The sequence below is a fragment of the Salmo trutta genome, chromosome 22, assembly GCF_901001165.1.
Source record: "Salmo trutta chromosome 22, fSalTru1.1, whole genome shotgun sequence".
In the NCBI taxonomy this organism is placed as follows: Eukaryota; Metazoa; Chordata; class Actinopteri; order Salmoniformes; family Salmonidae; genus Salmo; species Salmo trutta.
Window position 1 is genome coordinate 35,531,514 of NC_042978.1, and position 26,459 is coordinate 35,557,972.

General features: G+C 43.4%; 1 protein-coding gene and 1 long non-coding RNA gene across 4 annotated transcripts in view; both read left to right on the top strand.

Moving 5' to 3' along the window:
* The first annotated feature begins 2,077 nt into the window (after window positions 1-2,077).
* Window positions 2,078-26,459, top strand: part of LOC115158647 (desmoplakin) — a 41,972-nt gene continuing 17,590 nt past the window's right edge. For all 3 annotated transcript variants that reach the window (XM_029707833.1, XM_029707834.1, XM_029707835.1), the window contains exons 1-14: window positions 2,078-2,456; window positions 3,849-3,942; window positions 5,069-5,202; window positions 7,650-7,791; window positions 9,100-9,225; window positions 9,393-9,452; window positions 10,106-10,273; window positions 10,758-10,862; window positions 12,676-12,897; window positions 13,523-13,678; window positions 15,171-15,325; window positions 17,770-17,896; window positions 18,117-18,303; window positions 26,074-26,381. In XM_029707833.1, coding sequence (XP_029563693.1) covers window positions 2,266-2,456; window positions 3,849-3,942; window positions 5,069-5,202; window positions 7,650-7,791; window positions 9,100-9,225; window positions 9,393-9,452; window positions 10,106-10,273; window positions 10,758-10,862; window positions 12,676-12,897; window positions 13,523-13,678; window positions 15,171-15,325; window positions 17,770-17,896; window positions 18,117-18,303; window positions 26,074-26,381 — 2,175 coding nt within the window. In that variant the 5' untranslated portion in view covers window positions 2,078-2,265. The remainder of the gene's footprint in view (window positions 2,457-3,848; window positions 3,943-5,068; window positions 5,203-7,649; window positions 7,792-9,099; window positions 9,226-9,392; window positions 9,453-10,105; window positions 10,274-10,757; window positions 10,863-12,675; window positions 12,898-13,522; window positions 13,679-15,170; window positions 15,326-17,769; window positions 17,897-18,116; window positions 18,304-26,073; window positions 26,382-26,459) is intronic.
* LOC115158648 (uncharacterized) lies at window positions 22,259-22,487 on the top strand. The gene is made up of 2 exons (XR_003868705.1): window positions 22,259-22,316; window positions 22,358-22,487. It is a non-coding gene; the product is annotated as an uncharacterized LOC115158648 (long non-coding RNA).

The following is a 26,459-nucleotide window of genomic DNA, read 5'->3' on the forward strand; positions in this document are numbered from 1 at the left end:
TAAATTGTAATGTCCGTACTGTGAGACGCCTAAGACAGCGCTACAGGGAGACAGGATGGACAGCTGATCGTCCTCGCAGTGGCAGACCACATGTAACAACACCTGCACAGGATCAGTACATCCGAAAATCACACCTGCGGGACAGGTACAGGATGGCAACAACAACGGCCCGAGTTACACCAGGAAAGCACAATCCCTCCATCAGTGCTCAGACTGTCCGCAATAGGCTGAGAGAGGCTGGACTGAGGGCTTGTAGACCTGTTGTAAGGCAGGTCCTCACCAGACATCACCGGCAACAACGTCACCTATGGGCACAAACCCACCATTTCTGGACCAGACAGGACTGGCAAAAAGTGCTCTTCACTGACGAGTCACGGTTTTGTCTCACCAGGGGTGATGGTCGGCTTCGCGTTTATTGTCGAAGGAATGAGCGTTACACCGAGGCCTGTACTCTGGAGCGGGATCGATTTGGAGGTGGAGGGTCCGTCATGGTCTGGGGCGGTGTGTCACAGCATCATCGGACTGAGCTTGTTGTCATTGCAGGCAATCTCAACGCTGTGCGTTACAGGGAAGACATCCTCCTCCCTCATATGGTACCCTTCCTGCAGGCTCATCCTGACATGACCCTCCAGCATGACAATGCCAGCAGCCATTCTGCTCATTCTGTGCGTGTTCTGCCATGGCCAGCGAAGAGCCCGGATCTCAATCCCATTGAGCATGTCTGGGACCTGTTGGATCGGAGGGTGAGGGCTAAGACCATTCCCCCCAGAAATGTCTGGGAACTTGTAGGTGCTTTAGTGGAAGAGTGGGGTAACATCTCACAGCAAGAACTGGCAAATCTGGTGCAGTCCATGAGGAGGAGATGCACTGCAGTACTTAATGCAGCTGGTGGCCACACCAGATACTGACCGTTTGTTCAGGGACACATTATTCCATTTCTGTTAGTCACATGTCTGTGGAACTTGTTCAGTTTATGTCTCAGTTGTTGAATCTTGTTATGTTCATACAAATATTTACACATGTTAAGTTTGCTGAAAATAAATGCAGTTGACAGTGAGAGGATTTTTTTTTTTTGCTGAGTTTATATTATACATTTCTTCAAGTGCTGGATTTTCACCCACAGTGGCCAATCCACCATTAATTCTGATCTTAACGCCAACCCTCCGATGCCCAAGGCTGTTCAGCCAAGGATGTTCAGTCTGTACAGAGTGCAAGATAGGCTATACCCTATGCTAGACAAGCCATTACTGCAACATTATCCTCTGAGCTGGAAACATTTGAGAGCAAGACACATTACTGCAAACCTTTTAGAAGAGCTCGTGCCTAGTGTTGAAGACTGATTGTCTTCATATTATCTTTAAAGACAATATGGTGATAAGATGGAAATTATTATAATAACTCTTTATACAATGTGCTGAGCAGGGCCAGCTCCAGGCATACGCTTCATAAGCTGAGGCTTAGGGCCCCCAAAAGGCTAGAGCCAGCCCTGGTGCTGACTGACACCAGTATGCTTCACTGGCAGTGGCAATATGCAATCCAAATTGTTTTTCCTGTGGACCGCATCCACTGTCTTGGATGAGGGATAGAGTTTGTATATTGTTAGTGTGTAAAAATGTGTTGCTGTGAAATGTATTAAAAAAAATATTGCAATGAATGCTGTAATAAATGCTATTGTAATTAATGCTGTGATGAATATCTCATAAGAGATGAAATGTCACAATTGTGTGCAACATACAGCACTTTTTAAGATGTTTATTAGCTTATCCAGGGGGCCTTTGCTGTTCAGACTCTTGCTGCATTCGGTCTGTCAATAGTGATCTAGGGGAAAGGAACAGTAAACATTTCAGTGTCGAGACTTCTTAAACTTGAGTGACGCACTGAGACGCTGAGATAATAATAATTAGGCTGGTCACTAGAAACAAAATAATAGCGTACCCTCTCACAGAGCACGCACACACACACACACACACACACATTCTTCCCTAGTCTAGAAAGAGGAGGGTGTGGGAACATGGAAAGAAAAAAGGATAATGGTAGGTGTGGTCTGTCGTGTTTAAACAAAACAGATTCTCTTCCGTGTTGTCGATCCAGTCTGCGCTCCTCGGCAGAAAGGTGCGAGGGGAGAGAATTAAAGCGTCTCCACCAACCGCTTCGCTTCGCAGCATCTCCGCTCAAAGCTACCGCGCTGCAGCCAGGATTTTTAAGTCTTCGTCCCACATTTTTTTCCCCCTTCTACCGGAGTTTCATAACTTTTTGCATCCAAAGATGAGTTTACACACGTCCCAGAGAAACCGCAAATCCGGTTCTAGGCCCGACCTGAGTGGGGGAACTCAACTCTATGACCGGAGTGAAGTGCACGGTGGTAATGGATACGGACAGGAGTACATGGACGGCGCAGGATACAATACATACAGCTACTCAAAGACTTCAATGGGAGGTGGTGGAGGAGTACAGGGGTATGACGGTTTTTATTTATTCTAAAGGCCATTCATTGTGCTGTATTACACAACTGTTGTTCTCACTTGACCGAATAACTCGTTTAGTAGGCTAAATTCCTGCAGAGAGAAAATTCATTGTCCAAAGTGTTTCAATCTCCAATTGAAATCATCAAACACATATTTGATTTACATCTAGTTCATTAATAACTTGATATCAAGATAATGGAATTATTGAGGGATATGTATATATAGTTGTCTGTCTATTGACTGGGAGGAATATTTGTATTACCACAAAGCCTAGTAATACACACAGTAATTTTGTTCTGTGTGCAGTCCCATTTCATAATTTATTACCCTGCATTGAGAGGTATTTGTTTCGAAGAACGAAGCAGACCGCCTGACTGCTAAAAACATGACACTAAATGCAAATAAAACGCAATAACGTTATTATTGCAGCCTACATTAGTTAACATGTCACGACATGCATATTATGACCACTGAGAACGTATTTACATGCATCCAAATAGATATGTGGAGTTGTTTTCATGGGACTTTTTTCACTGAGAGATCACTCTGACTGTTGCCTGGCTACCTAAACGCCTTGCTCTGGCCAAACGCTATGCCACGCCCACCGACGTTGGTTCATGTGTGTAGTAAACATAGAACTGAAACTATCTGTCTTTGTGCCTCTCTGTCGACAAGCTGCTGGGAGACTTCAGCTTTAATTATAACTTGCATAGCAAACTGTGAGGCGTTCTTTAGACACCAGCTCTAACACGCTTTTACTCCATTCCTGAGACCTATGTAGGAATCTTAAACATTCTATAGATTTTATACTAGTATAGAGGTCATAGTTGATGATTACAGTATGAATACCTGTAGAAAGGCTATTCATATGACAACAAACAAAGACCAACAGATCCTCTGGGAGCATGTAAAACCACGTGAAGTTTCAGTCGCTCTTTAGCAGTTGCATTCTCTTTATATGTGAAGTGTTTAGTGTCTGTCACTCTGTGTTGTTGTGTTTATAGGCTAAGGAAAAGCATGTCACTACTCTTGAAAACCACTTCCCAGGAAAAGCATGTCACTCTTGATTCATGTTTCCCCTTTGCCCATCCCTGCACATAGTCTATTCAATCAGAAGCATCCTTAGATAACTAAATACTTGCTAGTTGCTGCAATAAGACCACAATTCATAACAGGAAACCTCTGGGGTCATTGACGTAAATCATTGATCAATGTTAAACATTTATTTAACGAAGAAGTCACATTAAGGTCAGAAGAAGGGCCAGTTGTTTATAGGGTTGTTGACGGTGATGAGGATGATGATTAGAATGTGCTATAGTGATGTTTATAGTAGGTTGATGATGATGATGATAATGGTGATGATGTCTCCCATGTCTCCTACAGCCAATCCACCGCCAGTGCCCTCCAACAGAAGGCCTACATCCTGCAGGGCCAATGTCAGGAGTACCTGAGGAAGGCAGAACACTGCCTACAGGCTGTAAGTCACTACCTACCATAGAGATATAGAATACGTGTTCTAGTCTGAGTCACTGCCTACCATAGAGATATAGAATAAGTGTTCTATTCTGTGAGTCACTACCTACCATAGAGATATAGAATAAGTGTTCCATTCTGAGTCACTTCATGTCCTGTCTGCTTTGAGATGCCTGCTTTGGTCCTGTTTTAGTCTAAATCCAGTTAGTCTGACAAGTACATGCAATCAGACAGTCTGACTAAGGTATGTACCGTACCTGACTGAGGTATGAAAGCTGAGATAGTACTGTACTAATCCTACAACCAATCACCCTTGACTTGATTTAGTGGATTTGTTGTAAGTACAAGTAGTAGGTTTATGAGGTTTCTTAAAAGTCAAGTATGTTGTGAGATGATCCATAACAGGTCATTATTATCTTCGGTAGACACTCACACATGACGAATCCTCACACCTGGCATGTGAAATATGCTCTGTCAGATGCGACTCCAACCTTTCACTTATGTTCTCAAATGAGCTTAAAACAGCTTTAGATATTTTTCTGTCAAACCAGGTTATCAGAATCATGTCTTTGTTTAAGTATAACCAGTGAGATTATATGTCTCCTCTGTCCCTGTTATGTTTGACATGTTCATGCAGGTATGGCTGACTCAACGCGTGTGTGTGAGCATGAGCATGAGTGCGTGCGTGAGCTTTTGATTAAATCTGCTTGGAATGAAAGTGTGTTTTTGATTATGAATGGAATGAAAGAAGGCAGTGTCAGCTTTTGTCAGGAACACAGTCTGCAGCAAACCCAGGGATGATCTTTAATCACACACCCAGGGAAAGTGCTAATTTGGCCGTGACCTGTCACATTATAGTACACTACTTATAGTACATTATAGTACACTACTTATAGTGCACTACTACACTCTGATAGAAGTAATAGAAGCTGTCTGTCTAGACAGAAAGGTGATTTATACATTATGGTCCTGTCGTTAACTGGGTTTGAACTGAAGGACTCACCTGACTGAACATAGTCTACCGTATTTTCATTTGAGAAACCTAGAACAACAAGTCAAAGCTAGACTGAACATAACGTACAAATCCATAATGTGGAGCTCTTCCTGACATTTCCCTGTTGATCCTACAGGGCGGCGACTCTGGGCGTTCCACAGTCGAGGCAGAGCGCTTCATGGCCATGGCCAAAGAGACCATAGAGCAGCTGAAGGCATGTGCTCGGGACCTGAGCCACATGGGCCAATCCAACGACAACGTGTTCCGAAGGTCAGTAGTCTCATGGTACCAAACCTCAACACCATATTCTTGTTTGAAACCTAGAAAGGCTGGAGTCAAGGTTAAGAGGTAAAATATACAGAGAAATGATCACTACTACAGCTTTTTATTTGTACAGATTATTCTCATTTCAGCCGATTTCGATTTAGGAAATCAATTTATTTTCTACATGTTTTGATGTTAGTACTTCTCAGTATTTGGTATTTAGACTTACCTTATCCAGGTGTGCAACGAGCTCTTTGGAAGTGGCTCCCTTATGCACACTGAATAAATCTAATTCAACCGCCAAAGAACCTCCCACTTATTGGCCAACAGAAATAGGGTTTTCAGTACATTTATCTAAAGCAATCCCTTTCAATAGTGTACCTTTTTTAATTTGAATTCCTGACAGATGTTCCCCAGCAAGAAAACCAAATAATGTCGCTCAAATGGAAGGGGGAACTAACAGAGTCACTGACTACAACCAGAATGAAACAGGTGGGGTTTTAGCAGGGGTTCTGAATGAACACCCGCAAACTTTGCCCAAGAACAGGCAAACTATATTAAAACTCACATCAAAGTTAAAGACAAGAAGCAAAACAAAAACAGGGAAGATCAGATAAAGGATTGTCCTTCTGTAAATCAAATAGGGAGCTCCAACTCAAGACAACTGGAGTATTGGGCCAGCCACTCTGTAATATCACCCGGGCCAGCACAGGTGAAACACCTACCCACTAACGAGATGACAAACCAGCACAGGTGTAACATATACTGACTAACAAGGTGACACCAATCGGTGCGCCCCACATGCTAACGTCCAACCTCAAACTATAAATGGGAATGCCAAAGCCTGTAACAAGACTCGCTAGAATATATGAAGAGAATTGGTTCTGAGTATTAGGGATCAATGAAGAAAACCATCAAAATATGCATATTCGTCTCTGTTTAGTATATTTAAAAATACTCTGATCTTATAAATTATTAAGGGTTAGGAAAGTATTAATGAATTTACCTACTTCTTAAAAAAACTAAACAGGTTTGGATAGCCTTTACGCACAATATTTTGGTGAATCAAAAATGCAGAGGTTTGATTCATCCTGAAAGTTGCCATATTCAGTTGTTCAATTCATGAGTATTGGAAGGGGAGAAAAGTGTACAAAGTTTGTTGAACAATAGTCATATAAATCTCCCTTAATCACTGATAATGGAACTGTGATGACTCGTTGTGAACCGTGCTACAGGTTTAAACTGCCACGTTTTTTCTGCGTTCCTTATTGATACCAAATTATTTCACATCAGTGTTTACAGAGGAACCAAATAAAGGTAGGCTAAATCAAACAATGTGGCCTAATGGAATGATACAGAATGTAGTGACTGAAGGGAACTAGCTGAAGGGAACTAACCCTAAATAAAGTTATAAGGCCATACAATTTAAATTCTGCTTAACGGCACAGCATGCCATACTTCACTGTGGGAAAGAGGTAGAAATACCTGTTATGTTGATATGCTTTTCAGTTTGCAGTCTTATGACTGATTTCACATTTGTCTCCAGTGATCATAAGATAAAATAGATGTAAAACAATAGGCATTTATATTTACCATCCTCTTATGATCCAAGAGGATTACTCATGTACCTAGCTCTTATCAATACAGTGAGCTCCAAAAGTATTGGGACAGTGACCAATTTTTTGTTGTTTTGGTCAATGTTGTTGTCCTTCCAATTGAACACCAGCTCTTTTGAAATGATACAACTATGAGTTTAAAGTGCAGAATCTCGGCTTTAATTTTAGGGTATGTTCATCCATATCGGGTGAACCGTTTAGAAATTACAGCACTTTTTGTACATAGTCCCCCCGCATTTTAGGGGACCAAAAGTTTTGGGACAAATTCACTTATGTCTATTGAGGTAGTAAAAAGTTAAGTATTTGGTCCCATATTCATAGCACGCAATGACTACATCAAGTTTGTGACTCCACAAATTATTTGGATTCATTTGCTATTTGTTTTGCTTGTGTTTCAGATAATTCTGTGCCCAATAGAAATTCATGCTAAATAATGTATTGTATTATTTTGGAGTCACTTTTATTGTTAATAAGAATAGTATATGTTTGTAAACACTTCTACATTAATGTGAATGCTACCATTGTTAGGGATAATCCTGAATGAATCGTGAATAATGAGAAAGTTACAGACGCACAAATATCATACCCCCAAGGCATGCTAACCTCTCACCATTACAATAACAGGGGAGGTTTGGTGGGGTATAATATTTGTCCGTCTAACTTTCTCACTCATCATTATCAGCACTCCTACTTTGAGAATCTTTGTGGATAAGGGCCCAGTTCTGTGTTAATATCTTAGAAATCCTTTACCGACTTTCCCTTCGTCCTCCAAACGGTTAGGGTTATGTATAGGCGTTGTTTAACTCTCTCTCTCTGTCTCTCCCCCTCCCTCCATAGTATTGAGCTGTTTAGGGACCAGTTAAAGGGAGTCCACATGGCCGTATATGGGACCATGCAGAGGCGGAGCAGGGGGAGTGGTGCATGGGAGGAAGCTGGGAGGAGCTTCAACGAGGCCATTGCCTGGATTGGACAGCAGAAGGTACAGAAAACCACACCCTACCTAGAGATATAGGACAGATGTCTAATGCTGTGTAGGAAGGCATATGCTATAGGATTGCATAATATTATTGCTGCCACCTGTACATATTCAAAATATATCATGATAACTGCATGTAGTTGTGAGTCAAAAGTGGTGTGGACAAATTCTTGCAAAACATTCCCAGTGCAGTCAAACAGTGATATTTAGAATATTTAGGTCATCATTGTGAGACACTTGACCCTTTGACTGTTTTGATCCTGAAGGGCTGGGGTATGTAGGAGAGGCCAGTGTAGATAACACACTGACAATGACATTCTAATCTAGATCTGAATACACAGGAAATCCCACACCGCACTCACACACAAATGCACGCATACACACACACGCAGTAATTAAAATAACCATAGCCCTTCTCTGACAATTCCCACTAAGACATACTGTACTGTTATCACAACCGCTGGTGATGTACGTCATCCCTGCCTGCTCAACTATTGCACACCTTCCTCTGCCAGCTCCCGCAACACTCTGGAGAAGGATGACTGGAGAATGAACAGAGAGGATAGAGCAGCTGGTGGGGAAGGTTATGACTGCAGCTTTGCCACTTATGTATTTACAGAAAATATCCAAATGTCATGTTAGAGGTTACCTGTTTAGAAATGTATGTAAATTGTTGTGCCAAGTTGAAAGCATTCTTCTTATTTGCACATGCAGTAATTAGAGTTTTTTTTAAGTTGTAAAGAATGCTTTTGAGTCCATCTGCCACTGTCAGACATAAATCTCAATTAGGAGGGGTGGAGACCAGAGACACAGAAGGACAAAAACATTCTCACACACACCCACACTTGTATGCAACCACACTCCCCACAAACCGAAGGGAAAGTGAGACTATGTTATTGTGGTCTTCAGTGGATCAAACTCCCTGTCTGCTGGTGAACTCCTGACATACTGTTCTTCCTTGGTTGTTTTTTTGTGTGTATTACAGCCTTACAGGGGTTACCATTCAACGCCATACCTCATGTTTCTCTATCACCACCTAGTGGCAATATGCAGCATTGTCTTCACAATAGTAAAATCAAATCAAAGTTTGTTGGTCACGTACATAGTTTAGCAGGTGTTATAGCAGTGCAACGAAAGGCTTATGTTGCAAATAAACATTGGGTCAAAACTGGGTATTCATGGACAGGTTGGTTGCTGTTGCGTGTATTCAATATGTCTCGCCTCTGTGCGTTGGTTGAGATGTGTTAATGTTGTGTGTGAGAAGGGGTTGATATGTGGTTATTACATGGTTGTGATATCTTTGTGTTCCAGCGTCTTATAGAGACCTCTCACTGGGGAGACGACTCTGCAGCCATCGAGCAGCAGCTGATCAGCCACAACAAGTTTCACAGCTCCATACAGAGAAGTGCAGAGGTGGACAAAGCCAAGGATGAACTGGTGTGTAGGATATATATATATATATATATATATATATATATATATATATATATATACAAACAAACATATCGCAAACACAGTTACTTTCACACTCTCACACATTCTATTTCTGTGTGTGCGGTTCTGAGTGTGTGTGATTCTAGCTCCGTGTGTGTCTTTCCCTACAGTTCAAGAAAGGAGACAAGGCCAACCAGCACGCTCTGGATCAGGAATGGGACACGCTGCAGGTGTGAGAGGGCTCTGGGGAAAACTCTCTCACACCCTGCATTACTTTATAATATGGTTGTTGTACCATATCTTATCTCTCTGTATGTTTGTGTTGTATTTAACATGTTGGTGTCCATCTGCCTGTCAGTTAGTCATGTCACAACCAGAGGTGTAGTGCTGCCAGAACGTGGAGCAGCGGCGTTCATTCACTTTTTTACATTTGAGAATGCACTGAGCTGGTAAAACTTTTGGGAAAATTCATTCAGATACATTTAAATAAATACCAATAACATTCCATGAAAAACGATGTATAGCAGCCTAGAGGTAGATGGTGGTTTCTTCCCTGACTTCTCTCTGGCAGTGGAGAGAATGATGCAGAACTATAAGTTACGTGTGTACCGCTAAGGCCCGTCGGAGGTTTGACCACTTAGGTTAATCAGAACGTGTGTCTGCCTTGATGTTCATAAAACTCCATGGATCCCCCTCGTGCGCAGTGGAACCCAGGATGATATGTGACCACTTGGTTATGGCAACACCGTTCTGCTGAGGACACCCAAACCAGAGTGGCCACCGCAAAGCCCCCAAGAATAGCACTACACCACTGGTAACAATGGATGTTTAACTTTATTGATTGTACCTAACTATAGATGTCTCACCATGTTTTGTGTGTCAGAAAATGTCTCATGGCCGTAGCAACCAGCTGAGAGAGCTGCAGCAAATCATTGAGGAGATCAGCAGAGAAATCATGTGGGTGAATGAGAGAGAGGAGGAGGAGCTGGTGTTCGACTGGGGGGAGAAAAACATTGACCTCTACATTCCCAAGAAGCAGGAGAGCTACTCGGTAAGGACTGGGTCAAGGGTTAAAGGTCAAGGGTCAGAGGGGAAGTGTCACAGTGGGAGGGGGGAAAGGCCATTTGATTATTCCCATAGAGGCCATATAGGATGTCTGGTACCAAATGGCACCCAATTACCTATTTAGTGCACTACTTTTCACCAGGACTCTGGTCAATGTAGGGAATAGGGTGCCATTTGCGGTGCATACTAGCTGTAATAATTCCTGATTGTTACCAATCATTCCTGATGATTGGTAATGTTTGGTAATCTCTAGTCCCGTGACTGACTCATCTAGTTTATTGTGTATCTGCATGTCATTATGTCTTGTTCATCTGTTTTGCATTCTGTTCCCTAGGGAACTATAATGCCAAACCACTGGGAGTTGTGCAATGAAACCACAGATCATTCTTCCAGTCCCAATGGGTCCCCAGGTCCTAACACTGTTTCTGTCTCTCCAGTTCTGCCCTAACTGTGTTGTTGTTCTCTGACAGAAACTGATGAGTACCCTGGAGGAGAAGGAGAAAGACCTGAATAAACTGAAGTTGAAAGTGGACAGCCTTCTGAAGAATCATCACCCTGCCTCTGACAAGATCGAGGTGAGAAGAATATCTATTTGATTATTAGCTGTTACAGTCGCAACATCTCCTCTTCCTGTGGCCCATGATATCTAGCAATATCTACTGTAGCTATATACACTGAACACAATTTTAAACGCAACATAAAACTCTTTCTAAGATTTTACTTAGTAATAGTTCATATAAGGAAATCAGTCAATTGAAATACATTCATTAGGCCCTAATCTATGGATTTCACATGACTGGGAATACAGATATGCACATGTTGGTCACAGATACCTTAATATAAAGGTAGGGACGTGGATCATAAAACCAGTCAGTATCTGGTGTGACCACCACTTGCCTCATGCAGTGCAATACATTGGCTTCACATAGAATTGATCAGGCTGTTGATTGTGGCCTGTGGAATGTTGTCCCACTCCTCTTCAATGGCTGTGTGAAGTTTCTGGATATTGGCAGGAACTGGAACACGCTATCATACACGTCGATCCAGAGCATCCTAAACATGCTCAATGGGTGATATATCTGATGAGTATGCAGGCCATGGAAGAACTGGGACATTTTCAGCTTTCAGTAATTGTGTACAGATCTTTCGACATGGGGCCGTGCATCATCACGCTGCAACATGAAGTGATGGCGGTGGATGAATGGCACGACAATGGGCCTCAGGATCTCGTCACGGTATCTCTGTGCATTCAAATTGCCATCAATAGAATGCAATTGTGTTCATTGTCCATAGTTTATGCCTGCCCATACCATAACCCCACCGCCACCATGGGCACTCTGTTCTCAACGTTGACGTCAACCAACTGCTTGCCATCTGCCTGGTACAGTTGAAACCAGGATTCATCTGTGAAGAGCACACTTCTCCAGCATGCCAGTGGCCATCGAAGGTGAGAATTTGCCACTGAAGTCGGTTACGACGCCGAACTGCAGTCAGATTAAGACCCTGGTGAGGACAACGAGCACGCAGATGAGCTTCCCTGAGACAGTTTCTGACAGTTTGTGCAGAAATTCTTCGGTTGTGCAAACCCACAGTTTCATCAGCTGTCCGAGTGGCTGGTCTCAGATGATCCCTCAGGTGAAGAAGCCAGATGTGGAGGTCCTGGGCTGGCGTGGTTACTTGTGGTTGAGGCCGGTTGGACGTACTGCCAAATTCTGTAAAACAACGTTGGAGGCTGCTTATGGTAGAGAAATTAACATTCCGTTCTCTGGCAACAGCTCTGGTGGACATTCCTGCAGTCAGCATGCCAATTGCACCCTCCCACAAATGTATTTACCTTTATTTAACTAGGCAAGTCAATTAAGAACAAATTCTTATTTTCAATGATGGCCTAGGAACACTGGGTTAATTGCCTTGTTCAGGGGCAGAACGACAGATTTGTACCTTGTTAGCTCGGGGATTTGATCTTGCAACCTTTCGGTTACTAGTCCAAGGCTCTAACCACTAGGCTACACTGCCACCATCTGTGGCATTGTGTGTGACAAAACTGCACATTTTAGAGTGGCCTTTTATTGTCCCCAGCACAAGGTGCACCTGTGTAATGATCATGCTGCTTAATCAGCTTCTTGATATGCCACACCTTTCAGGTGCATGGATTATCTCGGTGAAGGGGAGATGCTAACAGGGATGTAAACACATTTCTGCACAAAATGAGACAAATCAGCTTTTTTGTGCATATGGGAAATTTCTGGGATCTTTTATTTCAGCTCATGACACATTACACCAACACTTTACATGATGGGAATATATTTTGGTTCAGTGTCATTTGTGATGTTATCTTGATTCATTCATCCTTTAACCCCTCTATCCTATTGTTTTTATTTCTTCCAGGCCTACATGGACACTCTGCAGACCCAGTGGAGCTGGCTCCTCCAGATCACCAAGTGTATTCATGTCCACCTGAAGGAGAATGCTGCATACAGCCAGTTCTTCAAGGAGGCCAATGAGACATACAGCAAGCTGCAGAAGGAGCATGAGAACATCCGTAGGAAGTTCACCAGTGACAGGAACACACCTCTGGAAAACCTGCTGGAACTACTCAACAGCCTGGAGGTAAGACATGTATATCAGCACCACGGATGCTGTTCATCAAGGCACAAGGTGAGACCCAAATGCAGATACAGGAGGCAGATGGTTGGAGTTTTACAATGTTTATTAATCCAAAGGGGTAGGCAAGAGAATGGTCGTGGACAGGCAAAAAAGTAAAAAACAGATCCGAGTCCAGGAGGTACAAAGCGGCAGGCAGAATAGTCAGGCAGGCGGATACAAAGTCCAGAAACAGGCAAGGGTCAAAACCAGGAGGTCTAGGAAAAAGGAGAATAGCAAAAAGCAGGAGAACGGGAAAAACTCTGGTTGACTTGGAAACATACAAGACAAACTGGCACAGAGAGACAGGAAACACAGGGATAAATACACTGCGGAAAATAAGCGACACCCGGAGGAGGTGGAGACAATCACAAGGACAGGTGAAACAGATCAGTGCGTGACAGTTCAAGGCTATATCTCAAACAACCAATTCCCAATATAGTGCACTGCGTTTGACAGTAGTCACTCCAATGGAAAAAAACTGCACTACATAGGGAATAGGCAGTGATTTGTGAAGATACCAAAGTTCAATTGCTCCCTTGTCCTCTGAAATGGATATTAACCTCTGACCCCTAACCTCTGTGTCCAACAGAAGGAGAAAGAGTGGATCTTGGAGAATAAGAGGCAGGTGCAGCACCTGGTCAACATGTCCAAAAGCATCGTGAGGCTGAGACCACGTAACCCTGAGGAAGAGAAGAGCAGCAGTCCTGTTATGGTACAGGCCCTGTGTGACTTCAAACAGGACCAGGTCAGAGACGTATTTATTTAACCTTTATTTTATCATGGAGTCATACTGAGACCAAGGTCATTTACAGATGAGCCCTGAATTACATAAATTACAAAAAAATACACATCAATATAAATACAAAATGCAAGCAGAAAGAACATGGTCATTAAAAACAAGCGCATTCGTCAGTAATGAGGTCCTAAAATCAGCCTACTGAATTGTCCTAGAGGCACCAAAACATAAAATGTAATAACATTTTGAAGATTGTTCCACCAATAAGGTGCAAGAAAGGTAAATCAGCTTTTAGTTAACTCAGTAGAGACCAAAGGAATTCCCAGAGTTAACCATTCCTGAGACTGGGTGTGGTAACTCATATGTCTAAAGTTTAGTTATGTTAGGTACAGTGGGACTTTTTGTAAAAGGGCTTTATAAATGAAAACATAGCAATGTATCAACCTACAAGACATCGAAGAGGGCCAACCAACTTTCTGCTAGAGAATGCAGTGATGAGTACTAAAATTGTCACCCGTAATAAAGCGCAGTGCGCTATGATAAACTGCATCTAACGGCTTTAATGAGGTGGCATTTGCGTTCATATAGATGATGTCGCCATAGTCTAGGACCGACAGAAATGTTGACTGAATAATCTGCTTTCTACTATTTAGCGAGAGGCAGGACCTATTTCTGTAGAAGCCCATTTTTTAAAAATTACTCATCATTATGCTTTGTAAAAGACAGCTTTTCATTTATCAAGATGCCCAGATATTTGTAAGCAGGGACACAATCAATATGCACACCATCCAAAATACATGTGCGTAAATCAGCTTTACTTTTATGCGCGCTAGAGAACGACATATACTTAAGTTTTACCGACATTCAATACTAATTTCAGGTCAATAAAGTGTTTCTGTAATACAATGAATGCAGACTTTCTTCAGATAGAGCCTGGTCAACCGTGGGGACAATAGCATCATCGGCATACAAGTGCCGGTTACAATTTTTTACAGACAAGTCGAGATTGTTAATGTAAAAAGTACAGGACCCAGAATTGACCCCTGCGGGATACCTTTCGTAATATCCAGGAAACCTGATTCAACACCATCAGTAGATAGTTTTATCTGTCAAGTCATTTTTCAACTAGTTACATGCAGCCTGGTCTAGGCCAATTGAGGAACGCCTCTGAATTAGAGGTGAGTGATCAACAGTATTGAAAGCCTTTGAAAGGTCAATGAAGAGGGCAGCACAATGTTATCTTTCATCCATACAGTTAACCACATCATTTATAACTAGGGTTGCAGCAGAGATAGTGCTATGACCTGGACTAAAACCCGACAGATATACATTTAGAATACATTTCAAATATCAAAAAGATCTTAGCTGAGAATTAATCAAGGATTATATTTTAGCTAGGCAAGAAAGTAGAAATAGGGCAATTTGTAATTATTTAGGTCACAAATAAGGGTCTCCTCTTCTACACATTCTTGCCTAACATTGTATGTATTGTGCTCTACAGAAGGTAATTCTGAAGGGCAACGAGGGCATCCTGAAAGACAACTCCCAGCGTAGTAAGTGGCAGGTAACAGGACCAGGAGGACTGGACATGCTGGTGCCTTCTGTCTGTCTGCTGGTGCCACCACCCAATTCCCTGGGCATCAACCTGGCCAACAAGTAAGAACACTCGCATACACACACACAGTACCAGTCAAAAATTCTACAAATGTACTTAAAGGCACACCTCTTAATTGAAATGCATTCAAATCAAAATTGTATTTGTCACATACAAGGTTAGCAGATGTTAATGCGAGTGTAGCAAAATGCTCGTGCTTCTGGTTCCCACAGTGCAGTAATATGTAACAATTCCCCAACAACTACCTAATACACACAAATCTAAAAGGGGAATGAGAATGTACTGTGGCAGACCAGGGGGTTTGGGCAAGATGTTTACACAGATCAGACAGACAGACTAGGATTAGCTCGGTTTCAAGGGTGTTGATTTAAATAATAAATCAAAAAGGATAGGTCTCACCCCTGAGACCCTCTCTGGGATACCGTCTTCTGGGCGCCGGGTCTTGCTGTATCCTGTCGGGATCAAAACTACACTCACTCCTGTTACCTCTGCAACTATACGGGAGTCCTTTCTTCCCCCCACTCTCCCTGTGCGCTGCCCTTCTGGCAGCTTTATGGGCCTTGCACAGCTGGTGAGCAATCAGCCCTTGATTACTCACCAACTCCCAATCAGCCCCAATTAGTCCTGGCCAGAGAACCCATCAAGACCTGGCACGTCCAGCAGATGGAGCCATCGCCTCGTGATGTATACACCGTCTGTCACCAGGCCTCGACGAGTCTCCCCCTGTTGGCTGACCTGCTGTACGCCACAGTACATATAAATATATGGATGAGCGATGGCCGAGCAGCATAGACAAGGTGCAATAGATGGTATAAAATACAGTGTATACATATGATATGAGTAATGTAAGATATGTAAACATTGTTAAAGTGGAGTTTTTTAAAGTAACTAGTGATCCATTTGTTAAAGTGGCCAGTGATTGGGTCTCCATGTAAGCAGCAGCCTCTCTGAGTTAGTGATTGCTGTTTAGTAGTCGGATGGCCTTGAGATAGAAGCTGTTCTTCAGTCACTCAGTCCCAGCTTTGATGCACCTGTACTGACCTCGCTTCTGGATGGTAGCGGTGTGAACAGACAGTGGCTCGGGTGGTTGTTGTCTTTTATCTTTTTTGCCTTCCTGTGACATCGGGTGGTGTAGGTGTCAGGTAGTTTGCCCCCGGTGATGCGTTGTGCAGATCGCACCACCCTCTGGAGAGCTTTGTAGGTTGAGGGCGGAGCAGTTGCCGTACCAGGCTGTGATACAGCCCGACAGGATGCTCTTGATTGTGGATCTGTAAAAGTTAGTCAGGGTTTTGGGTGACAAGCCAAATTATGCGCTGTTGCACCTTCTTCACCACACTGTCTGTGGGTGGACCATTTCAGTTTGTCGTTGACGTGTACGCTGAGGAACTTTAAAACTTTCCACTTTCTCCACTGCTGTCCCTTCGATGTGGATAGGGGGGGTGCTCCCTCTGCTGTTTCCTGAAGTCCTCGATAATCTACTTTGTTTTGTTGACATTGAGTGCGAGGTTGTTTTCGTGACACCACACTCCGAGTGCCCTCACCTCCTCCCTGTAGGCTGTCTCGTCGTTGTTGGTAATCAAGCCCACTACTGTTGTGTTGTCTGCAAACTTGATGATTGAGTTTGAGGCGTGTATGGTCACGAAGTCATGGGTGAACAGGGAGTACAGGAGGGGGCTGAGCACACACCCTTGTGGGGCCCCAGTGTTGAAGGTCAGCAAGGTGGAGATGTTGTTTCCTACCTTCACCACCTGGGGCGGCCCGTCAGAAAGTCCAGGACCCAATTACACAGTGCAGGGTTGAGGCCCAGGGCCTCCAGCTTGATGATGAGCTTGGAGGGTACTATGGTGTTGAATGCTGAGCTGTAGTTAATGAACAGCATTCTTACATAGGTATTCCTCTTGTCCAGATCGGTTAAGGCAATTTGATGGTGATTGCATCATCTGTGGACCTGTTAGGGCGGTAAGAAAATTGAAGTGGGTCTAGGGTGGTTGGTAAGGTGGAGGTGATATGATCCTTGACGTAGTCTCTCAAAGCACTTCATGATGACAGAAGTGAGTGCTACGGGGTGGTAGTCATTTAGTTCAGTTAACTTTGCCTTCTTGGGTGAAGGAACAATGGTGGCCATCTTGAAGCATGTGGGGACAGCAGACTGGGATAGGGAGTGATTGAATATTTCCATAAACACACCAGCCAGCTGGTCTGCGCATGCTCTGAGGATGTGGCTAGGGATGCCGTCTGGTGGATCCTTGCAAGGGTTAACACGTTTAAATGTTTGCTCACATCGGCCATGGAGAAGGAGGGGGGGGGGGCGCAGTTCTTGTTAGCGGGTCATGACGGTAGCACTGTATTATCCTCAAAGCGGGCAAAGAAGGTGTTTAGTTTGTCTGGAAGCGTGACGTCGGTGTCTGTGACGTGGCTGATTTTCTTTTTGTAGTCCGTGACTACAAAAAGACTAAATCCTTGTCCGTGTTGTGTGGTCCATCAGGAATGAACAGTACTATGAGGCCATCCTGTCTGTGTGGAACCAGCTCTACATCAACATCAAAAGTCTCATCTCCTGGCAGTACTGTGTCCAGGACATCGCACGCATTAACTCCCTCACCATCACCATGGTAAGAACCTATCACCACCGTAACCATATCACGTCATCACTGTCACTACAGTTTCACTTACAAGGTCCACGACTGACTCAAATGTCAGTTTGACTTTATGGTGCAGCTGAGTCCATTATTACTAAGATTACAAATGACCTGACTACAAAAACTACCTTCACTAAAACGAGGACACAAAAACAATGTCTGAATTTTTCTTAATATGTGTGTGTCCTCTCAGCTGTCCCGTATGCGTCCTGAGGAGTACCGCAGCATCCTGAAGGGTCTGGAGACCCACTACTCAGAGTTCATACACTGTTGCCATGGCTCTGAGATGTTCAAGGACGAGGACAAGAGGAGCATCGAGAGCCAGTACACTGGAGCCCAGGCTCACTACGACCAACTGGTGGTCCAGCTACCTGCTTACAGTGAGTAGATATACAGTAGCGAGTCAGTACACTGGACCCCAGGCCTACTACGACCAACTGGTGGTCCAGCTACCTGCTTACAGTCAGTAGATATACAGTAGAGATATAGTAGATATACAGTATAAGGTCCATTAGAAGGATTACTTTATCCTATCCCAGGTATTCCTTAAAGAGGTGGGGTTTCAGGTGTCTCCGGAAGGTGGTGATTGACTCCGCTGTCCTGGCGTCGTGAGGGAGCTTGTTCCACCATTGGGGTGCAAGAGCAGTGAACAGTTTTGACTGGGCTGAGCGGGAACTGTGCTTCCGCAGAGGTAGGGGGGCCAGCAGGCCAGAGGTGGATGAACGCAGTGCCCTTGTTTGGGTGTAGGGACTGATCAGAGCCTGAAGGTATGGAGGTGCCGTTCCCCTCACAGCTCCGTAGGCAAGCACCATGGTCTTGTAGCAGATGCGAGCTTCAACTGGAAGCCAGTGGAGTGTGCGGAGGAGCGGGGTGACGTGAGAGAACTTGGGAAGGTTGAACACCAGACGGGCTGCGGCGTTCTGGATGAGTTGTAGGGGTTTAATGGCACAGGCAGGGAGCCCAGCCAACAGCGAGTTGCAGTAATCCAGATGGGAGATGACAAGTGCCTGGATTAGGACCTGCGCCGCTTCCTGTGTGAGGCAGGGTCGTACTCTGCGAATGTTGTAGAGCATGAACCTACAGGATCGGGTCACCGCTTTGATGTTAGCGGAGAACGACAGGGTGTTGTCCAAGGTCATGCCAAGGCTCTTAGCACTCTGGGAGGAGGACACAATGGAGTTGTCAACCGTGATGGCGAGATCATGGAACGGGCAGTCCTTCCCCGGGAGGAAGAGCAGCTCCGTCTTGCCGAGGTTCAGCTTGAGGTGATGATCCGTCATCCACACTGATATGTCTGCCAGACATGCAGCGATGCGATTCGCCACCTGGTTATCAGAAGGGGGAAAGGAGAAGATTAATTGTGTGTCGTCTGCGTAGCAATGATAGGAGAGACCATGTGAGGATATGACAGAGCCAAGTGACTTGGTGTATAGCGAGAATAGGAGAGGGCCTAGAACTGAGCCCTGGGGGACACCAGTGGTGAGAGCACGTGGTGCGGAGACAGATTCTCGCCACGCCACCTGGTAGGAGCGACCTGTCAGGTAGGACGCAATCCAAGAGTGAGCCGCGCCGGAGATGCCCAACTCGGAGAGGGTGGAGGGGAGGATCTGATGGTTCACAGTATCAAAGGCAGCAGATAGGTCTGGAAGGATGAGAGCAGAGGAGAGAGAGTTAGCTTTAGCAGTGCGGAGAGCCTCCGTGACACAGAGAAGAGCAGTCTCAGTTGAATGACCAGTCTTGAAACCTGACTGATTTGGATCAAGAAGGTCATTCTGAGAGAGATAGAAAGAGAGCTGGCCAAGGACGGCACGCTCAAGAGTTTTGGAGAGAAAAGAAAGAAGGGATACTGGTCTGTAGTTGTTGACATCGGAGGGATCGAGTGTAGGTTTTTTGAGAAGGGGTGCAACTCTCGCTCTCTTGAAGACGGAAGGGACGTAGCCAGCGGTCTACCAGCCTGCTAGCTGGTAAAGTTGGCTAGCTAGCAGTGGCTGCGTTGTTGACTTTGTTAGAAAATGTTGCTGGCTAGCTAACCTCGATAGTTTCTCTGTACTACACCTTTATCTTTGATATAAAGACAACTATGTAGCTAGCTAACATCACAAATCGTTCCATTGTAATGTATTACGTTTCTACAGTACTGCTAGTTGGTAAAGTAAGCTAGCTAGCAGTGGCTGTGGTGTTGACTTTGTTTGGAAAACGGCGTCGCTGCGAACGAATATAGCTGGCTAGCTAACCTCGATAGTTTTTCTAAACTACACCTTTATCTTTGATACGAAGACAGCAAAGACAACTATGTAGCCAGCTAACATTACACTAATCAAATCGTTCCATTGTAATGTAATATAATGTAATGAAATGTAATATTACCTGCGGAGCAAAGTACAGCACGACTATTTTAATGTTAATTTATCTACCATAAGCCACCTCCAATGTCGTTTTAGATAATTTGGCTGTACGTCCAACTGGCCTCACAACCACAGACCACGTGTATGGTGTCGTGTGGGCAAGCGGTTTGCCGATGTCAACGTTGTAAACAGAGTGCAGATATACTATATAAGAGAGACAGTGAGAGTTGATATACAGTATCAGGTCCATTACAGTGAATAGATATACAGTAGAGATATAGTAGATATACAGTATCAGGTCCATTACAGTGAGTAGATGTATAGTAGAGATATAGTAGATATACAGTATCAGGTCCATTAGTGAATAGATATATAGTAGATATACAGTATTGGGTCCATTAGTGAATAGATATACAGTAGAGAGATGGTAGATATCCTCTTACATCTAGATGTTCCGCTAATGGAACACCTGCTCCAATATCCAATGATGGGCGTGGCGCGAAATACAAATTCCTCTAAAATCCGAAAACTTCCATTTTTCAAACATATGACTATTTTACAGCATTTTAAAGACAAGACTCTCGTTAATCTAACCACACTGTCCGATTTCAAAAAGGCTTTACAGCGAAAGCAAAACATTAGATTATGTCAGCAGAGTACCCAGCCAGAAATAATCAGACACCCATTTTTCAAGCTAGCATATAATGTCACAAAAACCCAGAAGACAGCTAAATGCAGCACTAACCTTTGATGATCTTCATCAGATGACACACCTAGGACATTATGTTATACAATACATGCATGTTTTGTTCAATCAAGTTCATATTTATATCAAAAAACAGCTTTTTACATTAGCATGTGACGTTCAGAACTAGCATACCCCCCGCAAACTTCCGGGGAATTTACTAACAATTTACTAAATTACTCACGATAAACGTTCACAAAAAGCATAACAATTATTTTAAGAATTATAGATACAGAACTCCTCTATGCACTCGATATGTCCGATTTTAAAATAGCTTTTTGGTGAAAGCACATTTTGCAATATTCTAAGTACATAGCCCAGCCATCACGGGCTAGCTATTTAGACACCCGGCAAGTTTAGCCTTCACCAAAATCAGATTTCCTATAAGAAAAATGGTCTTACCTTTCCTGTTCTTCGTCAGAATGCACTCCCAGGACTTCTACTTCAATAACAAATGTTGGTTTGGTCCCAAATAATCCATCGTTATATCCAAACAGCGGCGTTTTGTTCGTGCGTTCTAGACACTATCCCAATGGTAAATCAGGGTCTCGCGCATGGCGCATTTCGTGACAAAAAAATTCTAAATATTCCATTACCGTACTTCGAAGCATGTCAACCGCTGTTTAAAATCAATTTTTATGCAATTTATCTCGTAACAAAGCGATAATATTCCGACCGGGAATCTGCGTTTCGGTAAAAAGAGGGAAAAACAGAAAGGCGGGGGCGGCCAGTGCACGAGCATGAAGCCCTTTGTCCTCTGATAGACCACTTAGCAAAAGCGCTCGTGTGTTTCAGCCAGGGCTTTGAATGACGTCATTCAGGTTTTTCCCGGGCTCTGAGAGCCCATTGGAGCCGTAGGAAGTGTCACGTAACAGCAGAGATCCTTTGTAATGAATAGAGATGACAAAGAAGGGCAAGAAATGGTCAGACAGGGTACTTCCTGTACAGAATCTTCTCACGTTTTGGCCTGCCAAATGAGTTCTGTTATACTCACAGACACCATTCAAACAGTTTTAGAAACTTTGGAGTGTTTTCTATCCAAAGCTAATAATTATATGCATATTCTAGTTTCTGGGCAGGACTAATAATCAGATTAAATCGGGTACGTTTTTTATCCAGCCGTGAAAATACTGCCCCCTAGCCATAAGAGGATATACAGTCAGGTCCATTACAGTGAGTAGATATATAGTAGAGAGTACAGATATAGTAGATACAGTAGATATATATAGGAGACACAGTAGATATACTGTAGAGCGATAGTGTATATATAGTAGATATATAGAGACAGTAGATATACAGTCAGGTCCATTACAGTGAGTAGATATATAGTAGATATACAGTAAGGTCCATTAGTGAATAGATATACAGTAGAGAGATAGTAGATATACAATCAAGTCCATTACAGTGAGTAGATATATAGTAGAGTACAGATATAGTAGATACAGTGTGTATATACACTGCTCAAAAAAATAAAGGGAACACTTAAACAACACATCCTAGATCTGAATGAAAGAAATAATCTTATTAAATACTTTTTTCTTTACATAGTTGAATGTGCTGACAACAAAATCACACAAAAATAATCAATGGAAATCCAATTTATCAACCCATGGAGGTCTGGATTTGGAGTCACACTCAAAATGAAAGTGGAAAACCACACTACAGGCTGATCCAACTTTGATGTAATGTCCTTAAAACAAGTCAAAATGAGGCTCAGTGGTGTGTGTGGCCTCCACGTGCCTGTATGACCTCCCTACAACGCCTGGGCATGCTCCTGATGAGGTGGTGGATGGTCTCCTGAGGGATCTCCTCCCAGACCTGGACTAAAGCATCCGCCAACTCCTGGACAGTCTGTGGTGCAACGTGGCGTTGGTGGATGGAGCGAGACATGATGTCCCAGATGTGCTCAATTGGATTCAGGTCTGGGGAACGGGCGGGCCAGTCCATAGCATCAATGCCTTCCTCTTGCAGGAACTGCTGACACACTCCAGCCACATGAGGTCTAGCATTGTCTTGCATTAAGAGGAACCCAGGGCCAACCGCACCAGCATATGGTCTCACAAGGGGTCTGAGGATCTCATCTCGGTACCTAATGGCAGTCAGGCTACCTCGGGCGAGCACATGGAGGGCTGTGCGGCCTCCCAAAGAAATGCCACCCCACACCATGACTGACCCACCGCCAAACCGGTCATGCTGGAGGATGTTGCAGGCAGCAGAACGTTCTCCACGGCATCTCCAGGCTCTGTCACATCTATCACGTGCTCAGTGTGAACCTGCTTTCATTTGTGAAGAGCACAGGGCGCCAGTGGCGAATTGACCAATCTTGGTGTTCTCTGGCAAATGCCAAACGTCCTGCACGGTGTTGGGCTGTAAGCGCAAGCCCCACCTGTGGACGTCGGGCCCTCATACCACCCTCATGGAGTCTGTTTCTGACCGTTTGAGCAGACACATGCACATTTGTGGCCTGCTGGAGGTCATTTTGCAGGGCTCTGGCAGTGCTCCTCCTGCTCCTCCTTGCACAAAGGCGGAGGTAGCGGTCCTGCTGCTGGGTTGTTGCCCTCCTACGGCCTCCTCCACATCTCCTGATGTACTGGCCTGTCTCCTGGTAGCGCCTCCATGCTCTGGACACTACACTGACAGACACAACAAACCTTCTTGCCACAGCTCGCATTGATGTGCCATCCTGGATGAGCTGCACTACCTGAGCCACTTGTGTGGATTGTAGACTCCGTCTCATGCTACCACTAGAGTGAAAGCACCGCCAGCATTCAAAAGTGACCAAAACATCAGCCAGGAAGCATAGGAACTGAGAAGTGGTCTGTGGTCCCCACCTGCAGAACCACTCCTTTATTGGGGGTGTCTTGCTTATTGCCTATAATTTCCACCTGTTGTCTATTCCATTTGCACAACAGCATGTGAAATTTATTGTCAATCAGTGTTGCTTCCTAAGTGGACAGTTTGATTTCACAGAAGTGTGATTGACTTGGAGTAACATTGTGTTGTTTAAGTGTTCCCTTTATTTTTTTGAGCAGTATATATATATATATATTTATACATACATACATACATACATACATACATACATACATACATACATACATACATACATACATACATACATACATACATACATACATACATATACATACATATATATATATATATATATACATACATATATATATATATACATATATATATATATACATATATATATATATATATATATATATATACATATATATATATATATACATACATATATATATACATATATATATATATATACATATATATATATATATATATATACATATATATATATATATATATATATATATGAGACAGTAGATATACTGTAGAGCGATAATATATATATATATAGTAGAGACAGTGAGAGTAGATATACAGTATCAGGTCCATTACAGAGAATACATATACAGTAGAGAGATAGTAGATATACAGTATCAGGTCCATTACAGTGAGTAGATACTGTAGATACAGTAGATATATAGTAGAGTACAGATATAGTAGAGATATAGTACATACAGTAGAGCGATAGTAGATATATAGGAGAGACAGTGAGAGTAGAGATGGTAGATACATAGTTACAGTAGAGATACAGTATAACGATAGTATAGATACAGTTGAAGTCGGAAGTTTACATACACTTAGGTTGGAGTCATTTAAAACTTGTTTTTCAACCATTCCACAAATTTCTTGTTAACAAACTATAGTTTTGGCAAGTCGGTTAGGACATCTACTTTGTGCATGACACAAGTAATTTTTCCAACAATCGTTTACAGACAGATTATTTCACTTATAATTCACTGTATCACAATTCCAGTGGGTCAGAAGTTTACATACACTAAGTTGACTGTGCCTTTAAACAGCTTGGGAAATTCCATAAAATGATGTCATGGCTTTAGAAGCTTCTGATAGGCTAATTTACATAATTTGAGTCAATTGGAGGTAACTGATGTATAATGTGGATGTATTTCAAGGCCTACCTTCAAACTCAGTGCCTCTTTGCTTGCCATCATGGGAAAATCAAAAGAAATCAGCCAAGACCTCAGAAAAACAATTGTAGACCTCCACAAGTCTGGTTCATCCTTGGGAGCAATTTCCAAATGCCTGAAGGTACCACGTTCATCTGTACAAACAATAGTAGGAGGGAAAAGGGGGAGGCTTGCAGGCCGAAGAACACCATCCCAACCGTGAAGCACGGGGGTGGCAGCATCAGGTTGTGGGGGTGTTTTGCTGCAGGAGGGACTGGTGCACTTCTCCAAATAGATGGCATCATGAGGGAGGGAAATTATGTGGATATATTGAAGCAAAATCTTAAGACATCAGTCAGGAAGTTAAAGCTTGGTCACAAATGTGCCTTCCAAATGGACATTGATCCCAAGCACACTTCCAAAGTTGTGGCAAAATGGCTTAAGGACAACAAAGCCCTGACCTCAATCCTATAGAAAATTGGTGGGCAGAACTGAAAAGCGTGTGCGAGCAAGGAGGCCTACAAACCTGACTCAGTTACACCAGCTCTGTCAGGAGGAATGGGCCAAAATTCACCCAACTTACTGTGGGAAGCTTGTGGAAGGCTATCTGAAATGTTTGACCCAAGTTAAATAATGTAAAGGCAATGCTACCAAATACTAATTGAGTGTATGTAAACTACTGACCCACTGGGAATGTGATGAAAGAAATAAAAGCTGAAATAAATAATTCTCTCTATTATTCTGACATTTCAAATTCTTAAAATATTGGTGATTTTAACTGACCTAAAACAGGGAATTTTTTACTAGGATTAAATGTCAGGAATTGTGAAAAACTGAGTTTAAATGTATTTGGCTAAGGTGTATGTAAACTTCCGACTTCAACTGTATATAGTTGAGATACAGTATCAAGTCCATTACAGTGAGTAGAGCATCTCTCTCACTGTAGGGGACAGTATGCTCCTCTATTCTGCTGTGTCTCTGCACCTATGTACTCTGAGTGCATGTCAATAATCTGTTGTACCTTTACCATACAGCATATGACCTCTAACTCTCTGTCCCTAGCTGCACAACAGACCGCCAACGAAGGGAGGATCAAGGCAGAGGAGGAGGCTAGGATACTGGTGGTCAATCAAGAGGAGGCAAAGAAGATAGAGGAGACCAAGATAGTGGAGGTTAAGCAACAGGATGTGAAAAAGGGGGTGGTTAAGAAGGTGAAGAAGAAAGTGGTGGTGACGTCACACAGCCTGACGGAGCTGCACACGCTCAGACAGCGCCTGGAGGAGGCGGAGGCGGGGCTTACCCAGCACATCCATATCTGTCTGGGAGAGGACGGAGCGCACGACTGTGGCCTGAGGATTAGCCAACTAGAGGTACACACACACACGGACGCACGCACACACGGATACAATATACTGTACAATCCTAGGAGTACGTAGGGTTAGGTTTGG